Below are 20,390 nucleotides of genomic sequence, written 5' to 3'. Positions count from 1 at the left end.
ATTTGTGAAAGAATTCTTTTTTTGCCATAATCATCCTCTAAATAAATGTGGTAATCTTTTTTGTTTGTTTTACAAAGGAGTCACCACTTATCAAGGCCCAGAGGCCACTTGAGTACAAGGGTTAATGAATGTAGTGGGAATTTGGTAAATTGGATTACTTAAGAGGATGGCTCATCAAGAACTTTTTCACATTGGACTTGAAGACAACCATATTGTAGTCAGCTCGAAAGCAGGCAAACGAAACAGAGTTCCAGAGGTGTGCAGTTCTAAAAAAGAAACTTTGTTCATGGAATCTACGTTTAGGTTTAGGCACAGATAAAGAGTGTGGGAAATTATTGATAATGGTTTCAGCTAGACAAGTGGTTTTCGTGAAAGTTTGTCTAGGGGGACCATAGATTGGAGCTCAGATGAACACTTGTCATGAAAATAATAAAGCAGAGACAGGCTCGCAATGTCTTTTCTATGAGAAAAAGGTTCCAGGGAAGAGAAAAAGACATCCCCCCACTAGTCTACGAAGACTATTTTGAACTCTATCAAGGCAGGATAAGCTGCTTCTAACAACTCTTGCCTAGATGTGGCAACAGTACTTCATCCTTGGACGTACTTGGCTCTTATACAGTTAGAGAATTGTATCCGCAGTGAGATTTTTCTAGCGGCCTTCGCAACGGATTTGATGTACATGTTCCATCTCAGCTCAGGAGTAAAGGTCAGATCTAGAAGCTTGTCAAAACATGGAGCCTCCCCAAGACGAGAGCCATTCATTTCAATTGGTGCCAGACAGAAATCAGAGCGTTGATGATGTAAATATGGAAGCTTCATTTTAGATACATTAAAATTAACCAGCCACTTGTTTCCCCATTGCGCCATGTGATCAAGATCAGAGGAGAGAGAATCAGAGAGAACTTGATCATTTACAGCCTTTGGTAGTGTTGTCAGCATAAATGTCTACAAATGATCTTATGATGTGATTTGGGAGATCCTTGATGTAGACCAGGAAGAGAGTAGGGCCCAAGTTGAACCCCTGTGGGACTCCAGCATTAATACAATAATAATCTGAAGTATTTTGAAAAAGAAAGAATGAAAAAATAAAATTATAAAACAACCCAGTTTCTATCCTGAATCTCTGCCTCATGCTTTTATCAGATGATTTATTTTCACCAATTCCATTGATTTTTTTTTTTTTTTTTTCTTTCTGATTAGAAAATTACCTAGTGAACCATCAGAAACTGGTTTCATGGTTAAGAGCCATAGCTATACTTCTGGGCTGGGACCAACTCAAATAACTGGTTAGTATTGCGATTTTATCAAATATATTTGAATGAATATTATGTGATCTTTGTTGAAAGTTATTTCTAGTTCCATAATTTTATTCATTTGATTGTTATAATCACAGTTTAAACTTCAAGCATCTCTCATAATTTGATTGTTTTCTTGGAACAAAACTGAAATGTGCGATGGATTATTGCTGTCTTGGTTCCACCAAGGGAAAAATCTATCAGGTATATATACAGTGTGATGATCCCTGGAGGTGAAACATGAGGACATATATTGTATGGAAAAAAAAAATATGAGAATGAGATGTGTAATGTGAGTGGTTATTTAAGTGTTGCCATAGATGGTAGTGTCGTCAGCATAAATGTCTATGAATGATCAGGCTCAAGTCTCTGATTTCAAAGGATGCTAAAATATGAATTGTTTTGTTTTACTTCAGTAGAAGTTTTCAGAAATCAAGGAGCCCCCTTCTTGGGGGCTAACACTTAATTTTTATATGAGATACATAGATATTTGAATAGTCCAGTAAATTCTTCTTTACCTCTCAAACACCGAGTTAGTACAGAAGTTGGGAACATAATTTTCCTTTCCACAATTGACCATTTAAATATATTATATTATATCTTTCTTGTGGTCTATTGGTCTTATTGGATTTCAGGACAAGAATTAATCTTGTTTGATGGAGTATCCAGCTTTGTGCTGTTACTTAAGGTAACCTAACTTGGAGAAAGTGCACCATTCCTCGTAAAGGATAGTGTTGGCTAATCATACTAAGCAGATATTATTTGAACCACGTAATTTTGAATATTTAGTCAGGGTTTACTTGTATGGAAAAATATCCTCATGCCAGGTCCCTGACAAACCCCTGTACAGAGAGACCTTCGAAACCCGAGGATAGTGTCTAATAGACATTCAAGTTCTTTCCATGTCCAATAGACATTCAAGTTCTCTCCTGGCACTGAAATAAAATTAATTTTTTCTCTAGAGTTTAATTTTTAAGAAAAGGAAAAAGAAATCTAATTGAAGAGATGTTTGTCATTTATATCAAGCATATGGCTTATGGGTTACATATGGCCCTTTGCACGTACATTTATGGCTTTTATAAAGGATACTTTTTATCATTGAAATGCCAAAATTATGAGTTTTAAGTTGGATAAACATGCAGTGTTCATTAGAAAATGGTGTACATCTCTTTATTCAAAAATAATTTCTTTACACTTAAAAACGATATATCACATTTTATCAATTTCAAAATGTATTTGTGGCATTTGAATACAAATCTTTGCTGTTGAAAATTTTATTATTTTTTGTTTAACTCCTTTATTTTGCATTTGTAAATGTATCTAAATCATTCATGTACATATTTACAAAGTGTCTTCAATAAGTTTCCAAACATTTTTGTACAGGCATTTAAAATTGTTGTAGACTCTTAAAAATTCAGTATGTTATTGCTATACATCTTATGAGATGACTGACCAATTTTATAATTTCCGGTTCAAATAAACAGCTAGAGCAGGAATTAGAATACACTCTACTGAAGCCTGATTGTCACAGCTGGTGAATTTCAAAAATGCAATTTGGATCTGAGGACACTTTAGAAGAATGATATGCAATAAAATTCTGTTTTAAACTTGGAAAACATGCCAGAGAAATGTATGGAATGCTTCAGACTACTTTTGGACCATCTTGCCTGAATCAGATATTAGTTTTTGAGTGGCATAAGAGATTCAAGGAAGGTAGGAAGTCTGTGAGAGGTGTGGGAGGAGTAAGGCAGTCAGAACATCGGAGTTGATTGGCCAAATAAAAAATTTCATGGATAAGGATCGTCGTGTGCCTATAGAGACAATAAGTGCACAGTTTGATGTCAGTGTGTGAACTGTACACACAATTACTCATGAGGAACTGAAGATGCGAAGGATTTGCACAAAGTTTGTCCCAAGGGTGCTTAGAGAAGATCAGAAAGAAAGACGTTGTCATGACAGTAAGGAGGTGGTCGAACTGATCAATTCAGATCCTTACCTTCTCTATTTGCTCCCTATGACTTTTGCTATTTCTTAAGCTCAAAGAAAACCTTAGAGGCTGTCGTTATGAGACAATTGAGGAGATGAAAGAGGCTTTGATGAAGGTCGTTGACACGCTCACATGAGAGGATTTCCATGGGGTCTTCCTGAAGTTGCTGGAATGGTACAGAAAGTGCATTGCAGTTGGAGGAGATTACTTCGAAGGAGAACTAAAGTTTCATGTGTGTACTATTAATAAAAGTGCCCATATGAGAAAAGTCTGGAAACTTATTGAAGGCACCTCATATATCTCTAAATATTCTGAAAAATATTCTGCATTAGTTTTTATTAAACTTCTTCAATTGGTCATGTGCGACTACTTACAACACAAATTGATTTCCATAGTTCTTGAGAAACCGAGTTTGACATACCTGATTTACATCTTTGTTGAAAAATATTGTTTACTGAAAAAAGTTTTGAATTAAAACTGTCTCTATTCTCTCTCTCTCTTTATTTAAACCTATTTTAAACCTTTCGATTTTTCAGCTACTGAAACTTCACAATGTGCAATAAAACCAAAAACCTTGATGAGGTCATCATCAATGGAGCAAAGAATCCTCGTTGAGAAAGAAAATAATAGTATGGAACATTTTTTTTTTTTTTTTTTTACTTTTCAATTTTTCATTCTCTTTCCATCTCTTCATTCATCATAACTTTTCTTTTATCCAGGGGTCAGACATTTTTTGTTGAAATTTTTAAAGTTCACTCTTCCCTTTTTTTCTTTTTCCAATATTAAGATACTGATATTCTTTAGATAAATACATGTTTTGTTTTTTTTTTTTTACATAGGCATCACCACTTATCAAGGCCCAGAGGCCACTCGAGGATAAGGGTTAAAGAGTGTGAAGTAGTCAATTGGACAATATAGTAATCGTTAGTAATGGAAATTCGGTAAATTTGTTAACTTAAGTGGACCGGCTCGTCAAGAGCTTGTTTACGTTGGACTTGAAGACAATCATATTGTAGTCAGCTGGAAAGCAGGCAAACGGAAAACAGTTCCACAGGCGTGCAGTTTTAAGAAAGAAACTTTGTTCATGGAATCTATGTTTAGGTTTAGACATAGATAAAGAGTGTGGGAAATTATTGATAGTGTTTTCAACTAGACGAGTGTTTCTCATGAAAATTTGGTGAGGGGGGACGATAGATTGGAGCTCAGACGAGCACTTGTCATGAAAACAACAATAAAGTAGAAACAGACTCGCAGCATCTCTTCTGTGAGAAAGAGGTTGCAGGGAAGAGAAAAGGGTATCCTCTACTAGGCTACAAAGTTTATTTTGAACTCTATCAAGGCAGGACAAGTCCTTTCTAACAGGTCCTGCCCAGATGTGGCAACAGTACTCCATCCTTGGATGTACCTGGCTCTTATATAAGTAGAGAATTGCATCAGCAGTGATATATCTACTGGATTGATAGCAGGATCCCACCATTTTTCCAGCAACCTTGGCAATGGATTTGATGTATGTGTTCCATTTCAAATCAGGAGTAAAGGTTAAGCCCAAATGTTGCTTCTTTGTTATATGAGCGAAATTCGAAAACCGTAATATTGAATTTCAAGTAAAATTAATGCTATCTGCTTAATTGTCATGCCACAGTAATGAAAATAACCAAAAATTACAAAAAATGATAAGGTGAAAAATTATTAATGAAAATAGTTTTCGAAGACAATTAATGAAAATTAAATTTTGCTAAAAAATAAACTTGAGAGTTTGAATCATAGCAAGGGAGGTAATTATTTTCTGAAAACTTTGAAAATCTTAAGCCAATATAGCAAAACTCAATTGTTTTCGAAAACTGTTTTCTTTTATAATTAATTTTCTACCGGATCGTTTTTTATAATTTTTGGATATATTCAATTATAATATATGACAATTGAGTAGATACCATTGGTTTTACTTGGAATTCAGTATTTCGAATTTCATTCTCATAATGAAAAAGAAACAATAAGATTTTATGAATTTGAGTATTTATTACCTACCTTTTATCAATAATCCATTTCAACTTTTAAGTAAAACATTTTTTATTTTTATCTATACGGAGATAACGTTCGCATAACATCCATCAAAAGTAAAGCTGAATAGAAAACGTGGGTATATTGAAATAATAAACTCACATTAACTCATATGCTAAGATTTTTAATATTGCATTTCCATTGTTAAAAGATTGTTTCACAATAAAGACAAAATATTAAGAATTGCATGTGTTACTTGATTTATATTTTTTGGTATAGCCATTTTTTTAAACTCTACACGTGTGGTGTAAAAATTATAGACGCAAACTTTGATCTTGGCATGCTGTGGCTGCGGCATCAATTTATCTAATACTCTTTCCAAAATGTATGACACCATATCTCTTTCTTGCAACTATGGATTAAATAGTAGGGTAGACTAGACTCTCGATCCTTGGTTATGCACCTAGTCTAGGCAAAGGAAAACTGAAATAACACTAGTCTTTTTCTGTTAATCTCATTCTTTCCAATAGTAATGAATTTAAAGCAAAGTAAGTTCAGAGGATGTGCAGTTGAGAGATTGTGAAAACCTTGCTTCTTCCACTTACAGGAAGTATCCGTGGTCTCTTAATACTGAAAGAAGGCCTTTATATATATATATATATATATATATATATATATATATATATAAATTTTTTAATTTTTTCTCAACAATAAATGTTCAGTATGTGGACTGGTATTATAAAGGCATGTTTCGTATTTGAAAATACCATTAATTATTTAAAGCAATAATTTTTATTTTATGTTCTGTGGAGGTTTTGCATATTCCTAAAAACAACAAAACTTTTAATTACTGTTTCTTAAAATATAGAATGATTTTATTTGAAAGGAGATTTTTTTTTTCAGAAAATAATAAATTTATGACTACTTCACCATCATGTTTGTTTTTCTTTATTTTTAGTGCCATATGAAATTTCTGAATCTGAATTATTGAAAGATTTGGTGTATGTATTTCAAGGAATTGAAGGTAAATGGATCAAATTCGATCCATACTCTGATTCATATAGAATTAGTCCTCAGGTTAGTATTCTTTTTTCTTTGCAGCTTATTTTTTCTTGTGCATTCTATACTTTAGAACCCTGCCAGGTTGAATATGTCAACATTACATATATTGTGCTTCCAGTAGTGACATGCTATGAGGACAAAAAAGAAGTAAATAGTAGTTTGTTTCTGAGAGTGATTGTGACTCAATTAGGAAGGAATCTAACAAACACAGCATCAGGTATCTTTAAAGACTATGCTGGTCAGATAGGAATTTAGTTCTGAATTTTCCACCTATGGGCAGAATGGCATTACAAACAGGTAAGTGTTCTAGCATTGGCTGCGAATAAATTCAAAGTGATAACTTTTGCTCAACAACATGATAAATATAAACTTCAGAAATTTTTTTTTTTTTTTTACATTAAAAAAAATGGTTGAAAATAGTATCTTAAACAATCTAAAAGCAACAATAAGAAAACATACCAAAATCTGAAAATCAAAATCACTTCTACATTATGATTAGTCAAATTCCACACTTTAAAATCATTTTCACAAAAAAAGAAACATTGTAAAAACTGACTGATTCCCCCCCCCTTCTCCAATTCACAAATGTTTTACCTGGGATGACCTTGTAATGGTTGAAGGGTCGTTAAATCAAACATATTCTCCCTATTTGGCTATTACATCCTTTAATCATTAATCTCATATTAATGTTAAAAAAAAATCTCGTTTTTTTTTTTTTTTATCAATTTGTTTAAGCTACTGGATGCCAAACAAGCTACTGGATGCAAACTGCTTTCTTATATATTCCAACCGAGAGCTCTTCTTAAGATTCTAACCATCCCTTTGAGTATAATTGTTTGAATCTGTCTTGCACTTGGTTCACCAGGTATACATGCTAGGTAGTTTTTGAAATTCTTTTTCATGAGTCTAGTTGCTTTTACAATTACTGGAATGATATGATTGACATATATGGTTGAGAAAAAGAGTAAAAACATGAACTTACAACATGGGAGGGAATCCTGATTTGATTTATATTAAACTTGTTAAATATTTCTGACAGAGTATAGAGATCAAATTCTAAATATTTCATCATAGATCTCAACCGTCTCCCTGCTAATTCATTTATTTACAATTACTTTTGAATTCATCTATGTGTTGCAATTGATCACATTTAAAGATTAGATAGAAATGCTTTTGTTCGGATAGAACAGTTGAAGTAGCAAGTCCAGCTGGTAGGGGAAGGTGAAGGAAAATATGTGAGTAAGTGATAAGAAAAGATTTTGTAGAAAGAGAGATTAAAACCTAGGTAGCAATAGGTTATTTTTGAAGTTGATTTCTAAAAGCAATCTAAAACAAACATTAAATATGATAATGGTTTTTTTTCTCACTTAACAAGCGAAATTAATATTTTTGGTAGAAAATTTTAAAAATATGTTTTCTTATCATTTTAGTCTGGAATTCCGAAAGCCATATGTCAACGTGTGAGCAAGTTAGCAGAATGTGGTTGGTTGCACAACAAAATCAAACATTACATCGAAAGTTGTCGTCAACTCAAAGCTGTTGGGCTTGTTGAACAGGTAATAGTTGTTGAATTTTATTTACATTTTTCAAACTGTATTTTGTTCCTATGCAAACTGTTAAATAATATTAAGTATAACTATATCCATTGTGACTTTTTGTCTTAAATGTGTGAAGCTGTTCTGTAGATTTAAAATTATTTTAACACTCAAAACAATTTTGGTTATGATTTACACATAAGAAAATATTACACTTTCATATGCATAGAAATGTTGTGTAAAGGGGAAGGGGATGCTTTGAACGTTCAAAGTCAATCATAGCCAGTGACTATTTGTCAAGGTCAAAGGATCAAGTTTTATGAATGGAGAATGTGAAAGTAGGAATCAAGTTTTTACATCATCAATGAAGTTAAGAAATATTTTTGTAAAGATAAATTAATGGCAACCAAGTTGAGCAGGATGTATGAAATAGAGGTTTAAAATAGTTGGCAACACTTCCTCTGCATTGCACTGTACCAACATCATTATCATATTGTATGAAACCGAAGATTCTATTGCTGGCATTGATTTCCTTGATATTTTTCTAGTCAGAATTATTTCTATAAAGACATTGGAGATTACGGGAGGAACCATGTGACATCCTAAGTGAAAGTGATTTTTGTGGAACAAACTGGATTTGAACTTGGGACTGTGTTGTTAACCACTAGATCACTGTCACTTCCCACATTATATCATGACAAAGACTAAGATTGAACAAACGTGCAAGTTGTCAATATCATTTATATGAGTTGATTAATTAAAATAAATACAAACTCATTAAAGTTTTGTTTTAACCAACAAGTCGAGGTCATCATTTCTTCATGATACAAGCATCAGTAGCAGATGTGATCCGGAATGAACTTCACACTTGCTGGGTCTTAAACTCTGTGAGGTTCATCTTAATGGTCTATCAAAAAAATCCTCAAATTATTCCTGAATTAAACAGGATTGTCACATCCCAAATCAGAGCAGTGCCAAGAAAGGAATATGATCAGTTTTATAGACTTTACAATTTTAACCCATTAGGTCCAACTGCTCCATAAATAAGACACTAAATAATTTATTTTTAATAATCTATAAGATGTAATAGTACTGCTTACTCTGAAGAAAGGATAAAATTCATCTATATTGATCAACTTGAGTTGTTGGAACCCTCTTAAAAATTCTTGTGAAATTGATTAAAATTTGTTTAATGATTCTTATGAGTCTTGCAATAGTAAACGACTAACTTGTGGTTTAAAATATAAATGCAAATTATTGCATATGAATGAATTAGTTGTTTTAAGAAGAATGAATTGGTAGAAGAAGAAGTCAAGTGTTTATTGCAAAGGGAACTGGTCGAATTTAAGAAGTTGTGCGAATGTCAGCATTTTTTTTTCTTATTAGATTACAAGATATTTTTGGCAAGAAATGGAAAGTTGATGCGTTTAGATGAAAGTTTGATTTTTTATAGTTGGCATGTTCTGGAGAATTATTTATACAAAAACGAGCCAGACCGTTTGAGATGGAAAAGATTAAATTACAATTCAAAAGTCTGATTTTTAAAATTTATTGTTGTCGTGTTATGGAGAATTAAGGAGAATTTTAGGTAAGGATTTCAGTCAGATTTTTGTAAATTGTTGCCATCATGATATGGAGAGATTAAATTATGATTCAGAAGTTGCACTTTTGAGAAATAGTGCTGTCAAGTTATGGAGAAAATTAAATTCCAGTTTGAGTCAAATGTTTTGAAAATTGTCATTGTTGTGTTAGGCAGAGGATCGAATTATGACTCCAGTCAGATTTTTTGAAAATTGAAGCCATCATTTTATGGGGGAAATAATTATAATTTTTTTATGTTTGAAAGTCAAGAAGAATGTGAAGGGCTAGTTGTATCTAACTGTGTACGGAGTGCCAGTTTTGTACCTGTATATTGCCGGCTGGCTGTGTTTGGCTGTATGTCGAGGGCTGATTGTGTTTAGCCGTGTATCGAAGGCTGGCTGCATCTGGGCATGTGTTTAGGGCTGGCTGCGTCTGACCATGTGTTGAGGGTTGGCTGTGTATGGCTGTGCCTGGCCGTGTGTTGAGCGCTGGCTGCGCCTGGCCGTATGTTGAGGGTTAGCTGTGTATGGCTGTGTTAGCTTAGTCTTGAATTCTTCTTTTTTCTTATTAGATTGTCAAAAGTGCAGTGTAATTCTATGTGAACTGATTTACTCCTTAATATGTAAATTTTATCTTGAATGTATAGCTTCTTCCATTTCATTTTGTACCCAGTGTCCTATTTACAGGAGTCAATATTTTGCATTCTAAATAAAATAACTTTTTTCTTTCAATTTGTGTATTCCAACCCATTTTTAGTGATTACAAAAAGTTTCAACTCAAAAGATCCTAGAAGGCTGAGGGTCAGTTGTGTTGAGAATAAAGAAAATTACCAATGTTTTGTTGGAGTGGTGTTTTCTGAGAGTAATTCTTTTTCTCCAAGTAAAATTCTATTTTCAGAATAATTTAATTCAATGAGTAATGTTTTCTTAAAGCAGTGTATTCTAAGAGGAATATATTTTAAGAATATAAATTATTACCCTACCTATATGATTATATTTGACAACTTCATTCAGCATTAAATAACATAGATGGTTAATATGCCATAAAACAAATCAAACCATAGGCTGATGTAACCTCTGACCTTCTTCAGGTGCATCTTTTTAAACTCGGGAATCTTTGTTAATTCAAACTGAATCCTTTTATTTAATTCATGAAGGTAGGCTGTTTTCATTCTGCATATTTTTTATGATACAAATAAGTGTTGGTTTGTTATTTTTCATTTTCGACTGAAGTAAGAATTGAACACTATTGCTTAGAACAGGTTTAAAAATATTTTTTATTAACCCTAAAGAAAGCATATTGCCACGGAAGTGTAATGATTTACTGGTGTAGTGGATCAGATTTATAGGGGAGCAAATTGAGTGAGTAATTTGTCAGCAAGATGTTTGTTCACATTACATTTGAATTTATGACTGTTGGGGAAACCAACGTTGTTAACAGTTATATCATGTGTCTCCATTTATTAATTTACTTTTGTGTTTTTCTTCTTTCAGAGTTTTTGTGCAGCCCTTCACCAACAACTCACAGAATATTATAGATTAATAGCAGTGTTAGAGAGTCAGGTAAGACAATAACATTCTCATTGAATTTACTACAAGATGTTTCTGAAAAGTAATGAGACTAGTATCACAGATGATTTATTTTTATTCCAAACAACGAACTATATTGTGGAGAAATGCGTGACTTACCTGGATAGACCACGTGCGGGTCGGTCACCAAAAATAAATAAAAAGAAAGAAAAGAAATGGTCAAGACTCTTATTTATAGAGTAGTGATCACGTGAGTTAGAAGAATATGCAAATAGAGGTGAACGATTTTGCGATATAAAAAGCCTGTGTTGTTAAGAGGAGGGGCAGACTGTTGGCAGAAGTCAGTGCTGTCAGACGTGCTTTAGAGTTTTGTTATTATATGCTGTGTTCGATTGTTGGGAGAGAGAAAAGAGAAGAGGAGGAACCAAGAAGACATTCTGCAGATACTTGACTTTGTGTTGGTTTTAAGCTATTTCGGCGCTTGGTGTGCGGTTACTAACAATGGACAGATTTGACATTCGCTTAATACCCGAGTTCGACGGATCTACCACTGGACCGGCTGTCGTTGAATGGATTGAAAAGGCAGAGAAAATCTGTAAACTGTGCAAAATTAAAGAACCAGCCACAGTTATCCCTTTGAGGCTAACCGGAGGGGCCTATGCAGTCTACCAACAACTCGGGGATGAACCAGACTGGGATGAAATCAAGCAGAGCCTGTATACAGCGTTTGGTACAGATCCATTTGTTGCGTGGCAACAGTTCACGAGCCGGACACTTCAACCCAAGGAAACAGTCGACGTGTACCTAGCCGACCTGCGAAAATTATCTGTACCGTTTGGTGGGGTCAACGATAAAATATTAAGCTGTGCTTTTTTGGTAGGCCTACCCGAGGAGGTCAGTAAACTGTTGCGGGCATCATCAAGAATCGATGAATTGTCAACTGATGAGTTATTGGCCCGAGCTCGAAACATCTGTAAGGAACAGGAACCAATTGCAGCAGCAGCTCGTTTTCGACATGGAGGCAATGTGGACTCTCTTCCAGATAGTAATAAGCATGCCACCCCAGTGTGCTATAAATGTGGGGAGGCCAATCATTTTGCTAAAGAGTGCCGGAGTGATAGGAGAGGTGTATATCCACAATCAAAGAGACCAGTGCAATGCTATCGCTGCAATAAGTTTGGGCACATATCTCGCAACTGTTCGGGAAACGAAGTTGGGGGCAAGGTACTATCGCTACCCTTGCCCCCTGCCAACCAATAAACACAGGATTGCCTGTCATTAGCGTTAAACTTGATGATGTGCAGTGTTCAGCACTTATAGACACGGGGTGTTCCCGGTCTATAGTTAGTGCCCATTGCTGTCCGGTGTGGCGGAGGAACCCAGTTGGCGTTATGACCATCAATGGCTTATCACGGGTATGTTGTGGTGAAGGGACAGTCACAATCTGCACTGAGAAGGGTGACACAGCTAAAGTTGACGTTCTGGTGATGCAGGAGAAACCCCTTGGCTACGACATGTTGCTTGGAATTGATGCAATACAAGCACTAGGAGGCGTTACAATCACAGCAGCTAGAGGTATCAGGCTTGGAGAAGGGAAAGACGTCTGTGCAGCCATGTCGATTGAAGAAAAGGACTTCTGTGCTACATTTGATGACAACGAAAGGGTGTGGACTGCAAAGTGGAAATGGGCCATGGGCCAGGAACCAGATCGGCTGTGCAACACGATTCCAGAGTATGCAGTTTCTACCAAGAATAGGGCCGCATATGAAGAAGAACTTCAGATGTGGATTGACAACGGTTGGTTAATACCATACCCACAGGAACGTCTGGGACCACCCAAGGGATTAATTCCGCTCATGGCTGTTGAACAACCTACCAAAGAAAAAATTCGTCCCGTAATGGATTACCGAGAGTTGAATCGGCATGTTGATGCGTTTACCGGAAACGCAGATGTGTGCGCTGCTAAACTGAGAGAGTGGCGTCAAAAGGGAGCAATGTAGCACTTCTGGATCTAAAGAGGGCCTACCTGCAGATACGTGTCCATGAGTCATTATGGCCGTTTCAGACAGTACTACTCAAGGGAAAACTATATTGTTTGACACGTTTGGGTTTTGGCCTAAACGTAGCACCCTTGATTATGACAACCATTATTAAAACTGTTTTGATGCAGGATGAGACCACAGCAAAAGCTGCTTCAGCCTACATAGATGACATCTATGTTAATGAGGACATAATGTCTGCGGATGCAGTTCGAATAAAACTGAAAGCGTTTGGGTTAATAAGCAAAGACCCTAAGCGCCTAAAGGATGGAGTGCCCGTGCTAGGCCTCGAGGTCTGGGAGGAGGGCAATACGTTGCGATGGAAACGAGGGAGCCCACTTCCAAAGTTACCCAATGTATTAACAAGACGTACTGTGTTTTCTATCTGTGGTAAATTGGTAGGACATCTACCTGTCTGTGGATGGCTCCGATCGGCAACAGGAGTGGTGAAAAGACGAGTGACTACAGTAACAAAAGGATGGGACGATGTTGCGGATGATGATTCTCTCCAACAAATGATGGCTGAAATGTTGTCCAGAGTGCATAGGAATGACCCTGCCCGGGGTGAGTGGCAAGTGTCTGGAAACGAACTAAATGCATGGGTTGACGCAAGTTCGTTGGCTACAGGTGTCGTGTTGGAGCAACTAGGTGTTGTTGTGGAAGATGCATGCTGGCTTCGTCCGAAAAATGATGCCCAACATATAAATTTGGCAGAACTTGATGCCACGTTAAAAGGTCTTAATCTCGCATTGCAATGGCAGACTAATGTTGTGCATCTCCACACTGACTCATTGTGTGTTTACCATTGGTTAACCGACACCTTGACTGGAAAGGCTCGAGTTAAGACTAGAGCTGCAAGTGAAATGCTAGTACGAAGGAGACTAGCAATAATTAAGCGTCTAGTTGACGAATACAGCTTGCAGGTAGACATTACGTTAGTCTCGTCGATGCAGAATTTGGCTGATAGCTTGACTCGAGTACCAAAGAGGTGGATCGATGCAATGAGGCAGGGATCCGATCTTCAACAACAAACATGCGCGACTGTAACGGATCAATTAACACCTGACCAGATCCGTATGATACACCAGCAGATTGGACATCCTGGAATTCAGAGGACTGCATATTTTGTCCGAAGAGTATGCCCTGCAACTACAAAAGCATCAGTGAAAGCAGCCATACGTTCGTGTGAAGAGTGTCAGAGAATTGATCCGGCACCATCCCAATGGCAAAAAGGGAAGCTCGAGGTGGAGGGCAACTGGCAGCGAGTAGGGATGGACATAACACATTATGGGGGCAAACATTTTTTGACCATGACGGATTGTGGCCCGACGCGTTTCACAATATGGCGCCTGTTGACACGACAGGATGCAGCCAGCATTATACAACAGTTGAGAGCCGTCTTTTTTGAACGTGGTGCCCCGATTGAAATTCTGACTGATAATGCCGCCACATTTCGATGTCAAGAATTTCAGAAATTCGTGCACGAATGGGGGATTAAAATGCATTATCGGTGTGCATATTATCCCGAGGGTAATGGTATAGCAGAACGGTGTCACCGCACCATCAAAAGAATTGCAGCCAGGACGCAGTGCTCTATTCCAGAAGCTGTGTACTGGTATAATATAACACCCAAGGACAATGCAACACCAGCAACTGCACCAGCCAATGGGATTTACCAATATGAACAGCGTGTGAAAGGAGTTGATGCCATACCATCAGTGGTGAGTGTTGTCAATACACCATATCAGGTGGGAGACCTTGTTTGGATAAAACCCCCAAATGCTGGGTGCACTACGAAATTTTTCCGGGGAAAAATAGATGAAATCATAAGTCCTCAGACCATGTTGATTGGTGGCATACCACGTCACGTAAAAGATATCCGCCCTTGTTATACCTCTTCTGATTCTGAGGACGATGAGGAGGATCACACACCGTTCAGAGATGATCCTGATCACTTACTGCCCCTTCAGGTGAGCATAGAAACACCACCAACAGAACCAGATGAGGGAATGATGGGACATACTGATGACAATAGTGAGGAGAGCGATGGACACAAGGAAGTAATGCCTCATCGAAATACTCGACAGAGACGAATACTGCCCACCCCCCGTGATTGCGAAACCCAGCGAGAAGGGATGATGGAGCATACCGAGGAGATGACGCCTCCGATTCTTCGGAGAAGTACCCGACAAAGACGGATACTGCCCCCCTGCCCTGATTGTGAGACACCGCCTATGGAACCACGAGACGGGATAATGGAACAGACTGGTAGTAATGATGGTGGTAATGAAGAAAACAGCAATGAGGAAGTGCTTCTTCGAAGGAGTACCCGCCAACGACGATTGCCCGCATGTCCTGTTTGTGATCATGAGATCAGGGGGGAGTGTGGAGAAATGCGTGACTTACCTGGATAGACCACGTGCGGGTCGGTCACCAAAAATAAATAAAAAGAAAGAAAAGAAATGGTCAAGACTCTTATTTATAGAGTAGTGATCACGTGAGTTAGAAGAATATGCAAATAGAGGTGAACGATTTTGCGATATAAAAAGCCTGTGTTGTTAAGAGGAGGGGCAGACTGTTGGCAGAAGTCAGTGCTGTCAGACGTGCTTTAGAGTTTTGTTATTATATGCTGTGTTCGATTGTTGGGAGAGAGAAAAGAGAAGAGGAGGAACCAAGAAGACATTCTGCAGATACTTGACTTTGTGTTGGTTTTACTCTTTGAGGATAATAATGCACTTTCGATTATAGTCAGCTAACATACTTTCTAACTTCTGACGTGACTGCTACCAGAAGCGGTGACAAGGCAAATCAGTTCCTTCACTTTTAGTGTTCTTCAGTATTTCTATTGTGAAGCGATTTATTGAAATAAAAATTAACAAAATTATACAGATAAAAATAACACAATTAGTCTCTTTTAATAACAAAATTAAAAATAAGGTTTTATTTTATTTAAAATTTTGGTGCAACTTTAATGTGTTGTCTGGCCCAATCGTGTAATTTTGAACAAAAGCATTTAAAAAAAAAACATTATTACGCACTTACATGTCATGTCAAAATTAGTATAAATTAAAAAAGATTATGAAAAATGATCCAGCAGAAGATGTGCTAGAGCTGATTTTCACGAAAAAGTGTGCAGTATTATTGAAAAAAAGCAAGATGGCCGACCTGAAAATCATTATCATCTGTAGAATGCAGTTATCTCCCCTGATTTCGTTCTTCTTAAGGGTTAATTTACAGTGAGATAACTTTTGCAAATTCTGGTTTTACTTATAATTATTAATCTACTGGACCATTTTTCATAATTGTTGGAATTTATATTAATTTCGGCATTACACGTAAGTACGTAATAATGCTTTTCTGTGAAATGCATTTTTTTGAATTCACACGATAGTAAAGTTGCACTGAAATTTTATAAGAAATATGTTTAGGCAATTATAAAAATAAGTTGTTTTTTTTTTAATAATTTTTTTATTTGAATTTATATAATAAATATATGTTTATGAAAGTATAAAAATAAAATTATTGAAATCAAAATAAAATTTCAAACATCATAAAAAAAACATATCGAATACATAATATTCCCAAAATAGTTTAAAAAGATTTTTAAAAGTGTTTTCATAATTCTAAAAAAAAAAAGGACTAATTTCAATTATTAAATAAGAAAAAAAGGTTGGAAAAACGTAATAAGAAAAAGAGTACATGCACAGGGAAGATATAGGTGTGAGAGAAAAAAGCGAAAGGGACTAATTGTCACCGCTTTTGATAGCAGCCACACCAGAACTTAGGAAGTATGTTAGCTGACTATAACTACAATTTCCATCCTGCTTTCAATACTTACGAATTTCCATTAATTGTTTCAAAAAGATTTTCTTTATGAAAATAAAACTACTTGATAAATTTACGTGATTTTTAGAATATGATACTTTTGTTTTATCCCAGATTCATACATCATACTGTTTTAATTTTGTTTTTTTTAGTATGGAGGGGGGGGGGAGTCCTGGACAAGCACCATCAAAGCTACATTGACACAGTAAACACATACACACATGAAGTTCTTGTAATTTTATTAATATAGAGATTGAGACTTAAAAAACTGACATAACTTTTATTACCATCTGTCATTTTCGTAAGAAATGTTTATTATTCCTGCTTTACAATTACACAAGTAAAATTAAGGAAATAAAACCGTGTATGACTTGGATATTAATCTTCATGTTAAACATTTCTTTGTATCATAGTTGCATCAAGAGGAAAAGGGTATTCTAGGTGAATATGGTCACCTGACATTGTGTCGAATGTCGGTATGGACCGCCGATCCTTTACTTCGATTAAAGGTCTTAGCATCACTTGTTGATGTTTGCAAAGGTAAATATATTTGTCTTTATGATTCTTAGGAGTGAATTTTTGGTGCTTGTGCATTATCATTAGATATCAAAAAAATGCATTTTAAGTAAAAACTATTATGTAATTAAATGCTATGTCAAAATAAAAATACAAAAATGATCGAGTAGAAAAATGATTACAAGAAAAAATAAAATTGATCAAATAATGCGGATTTACCAGTTTAATCCAGGGTTTCCCAAACTTCAAGTCACCATGGAGCCCCTGAGCACTAACAAGATAATTTCTAAAATAAATATGAAAAACATTAATTTCAAATTTTACCTCATACTAGTTCATTAGTTGTTCTTGTTCGTGATTTTACTATATGTTCATGTTTACAACAATTTTTTGTTTTTGATTAAACAAAAATTGTTGTATTTTTTTATTAATTTATTTTGTTATTTACTTTTTCATGAACCATCCTGAACCCTGAAACTCTTTGCATCTGTAATTATATATCATATCTCTTTCCAGTAAAAGTGTTCAATAATTAAATGTCTGCAGCCATTTAATTTTTCCATATTAAGTATTTTTAAGAAAGGCCTTACAGAACTCCTCAGCCTCACTCACGAGGCACCAGGATTCCCTGGAGCCCACTTTGGGAAACCCTGGTTTGTCTATTGCTGCCAATTCTATATAACAATCTGATTTATCTCTCTTGTTAACTTTCACTACAAATCAAATTAGAAAATGATGGATTGATAATAAAGTCTTTTTGTAAAAAATAGTTCTGGCAGATCTTCTACTGTCATTTTTCGTAATTTTTGCAATTTTTATTAATTTTAACATTTTAATTACGTAATAGTGTTTTTACTTAAATACATTTTTTTTATTTTTTATATATCAAATTATAATGCACAAGCACCAATTTTTTTTTCTTAATAATATTTTTTCTTTTTTAAATTTTTTAAATGTTGAAGTTTTTCCTTATTATTAGGAAGCCTACCAAAATTTCTTTTTACATCGAAATGATATAAGCATTTAATAAAAAATATTGCTGCTGCATAATTTATTGCTGATTATAATAATTCTCTTGAAATAATAAATCTATGGAAGGATTAATAATATTAAGATAAAAAGATGTTTCTTCTATAAAAATAATTGCCGTTGTCAGCTAAATATTCTTGAAGTAAATGTCTTTTATTTATTGAAAGTTTTAAAAATTTAAACATTCTTTCTTCCTATTGTAAAAAAATGTTAGTTAAATATTTAGCTGACATTGTAAACAATAGAAAGAAAGAATATTTATTGTTTCAATGTTTCAATTTTTTAAATGAATAACATGATTGTCACTTTTTTAATTAATGTACTTACAATTTTGTTTTTATCCAGAATTTCCCCTGTATTTAAAAACAAAAGAAAAATCTGAATAATCTATGTATCTTGTAGAAAATTTACCAAAACTCGTATAAATTGATCAAGTAGGTTTATTTTTATAAATAAAATAATTTCAATTGATTAATGAGAATTCATAGGTAGTATAACAAAAATAATATTCAAATTTGAATTATGTTGTCTCCCTTGTTTCTTTTAAAATAGCATTGCAAAATAGTCGCTCCTTGGTTAGCCATAAAATTTGATTTTCTAATTTAAAAATAAGCTTCTTGATCAATTTACATGATTTTTGGAATACAATATTTCTTTTTCATCACGGGTATGTACATCATACAAATTTTTCTTTGTTTTTTTAATATATAGTAGAACTCTAGGATATGTTTTTTTTTTCAGGTTATGATGTGGAATACAATGTTTTTCTGGCCCTTGGTTACGGTATTTGCCCTGCCTTACGGTGTTATTTATAATGTTATTTTATTATATGCATGTATATTATATGCTGTACTGTATTTTGTTACTAATTTTTAATGCCATATCCCGGGGTTCTACTGTAGGAGGAATTCTGAACAAGCATGAAAATAAATGCAGATTCATATTAAGTAGAAAATCATTTTTTTTTTTTTTTTAAATTTGTAGATGAAAGAGGGGGAGCATTAGCTTCTACAATTTATTCTTGTATGCAACATGGTGATCCATATCGAAAACAAATGCTGCAACATATCCTCAATATGGTGAGTAATCTATCATTTTAATTTGATATCTTTTTACAAAAATTATTTTTTAATTATGGCATTGCATCTCTACTACTATCACTATCGGTTGATCAGACTCCCTTAACATTGGCATGGAACCTTGATCTTAAACATCAGTGTTAGGCTGTCATTGTATCATTGTTTTGATCAGACTTCTGCACAGTGTTCATGAATATCATCCCTCAGGATTGTCTGGTCGAAATGAAGTCCTCATTAGTTGTACCTATTACTTATACCTACAAGATTTTTTTTTATGGAAATCGCTCAAGACAAGGCATGAATCCACTTGATGTAAGAAGCTGATTAATGTAGACAGGAGACGTCTTAATGGTCTTGAAAAGACTAAGGCTGTAGGTAGAAGGAAAACAGTGAGCAGAAAGAGAGTTCCACAACCTTGCAGTCCTTGGAAATAAGCTGCTGGAATAGGAAGCTGTCTTACAATGAGGTATAAAAACAGTGAATTGATGAAGACTTCTAGACCAATGAGTCAAAATAGCCGAAACAAAAGAAGTAGGGAATAGATTAGACAATTCTGAGGAACACATGCAATAATAGTATTTTTAGAAAAGACTGAGACTAGCAACATCACATCTGTGAGAGGTTGCAGTAAAAAAGAAAATGTGGAGGCTAATCAAATCACAGATACATTTCTGTAATTTATCCAAACACTCAGAGCTGGAATGCCAAACAGTTGCATATGAAGTTGGGAAACTGATATAAATCATTGCACAGTAAAAATAATTAAAACAAAAATCATTTAGTATGTGTAGTCATACGCAACTTCATTTTCTTTGTTTTATATGACCCGGGCAACCCTGCTAGTTACCTATGAACAGAAATTCCATTTTACATTCACGATTTACATAAAATTACTTTTCAAGCATTCAACGATTT

At 34.9% G+C, this 20,390-nt stretch overlaps 1 protein-coding gene across 1 annotated transcript in view; it reads left to right on the top strand.

The window, feature by feature from the left end:
• Positions 1-20,390, top strand: part of LOC145296816 (gamma-tubulin complex component 3 homolog) — a 107,451-nt gene that overhangs the window by 45,194 nt on the left and 41,867 nt on the right. Inside the window, exons 7-13 of the mRNA XM_080142901.1 lie at positions 1,201-1,286; positions 3,819-3,911; positions 6,239-6,357; positions 7,773-7,898; positions 10,952-11,020; positions 17,265-17,391; positions 19,381-19,475. Coding sequence (XP_079999027.1) covers positions 1,201-1,286; positions 3,819-3,911; positions 6,239-6,357; positions 7,773-7,898; positions 10,952-11,020; positions 17,265-17,391; positions 19,381-19,475 — 715 coding nt within the window. The remainder of the gene's footprint in view (positions 1-1,200; positions 1,287-3,818; positions 3,912-6,238; positions 6,358-7,772; positions 7,899-10,951; positions 11,021-17,264; positions 17,392-19,380; positions 19,476-20,390) is intronic.

This window comes from Euprymna scolopes, chromosome 17, assembly GCF_053919585.1.
Source record: "Euprymna scolopes isolate OS-2025 chromosome 17, ASM5391958v1, whole genome shotgun sequence".
In the NCBI taxonomy this organism is placed as follows: domain Eukaryota; kingdom Metazoa; phylum Mollusca; class Cephalopoda; order Sepiida; family Sepiolidae; genus Euprymna; species Euprymna scolopes.
Note: the sequence above shows the minus strand (reverse complement) of the source record. Positions and strands in the feature narration are given on the sequence as shown.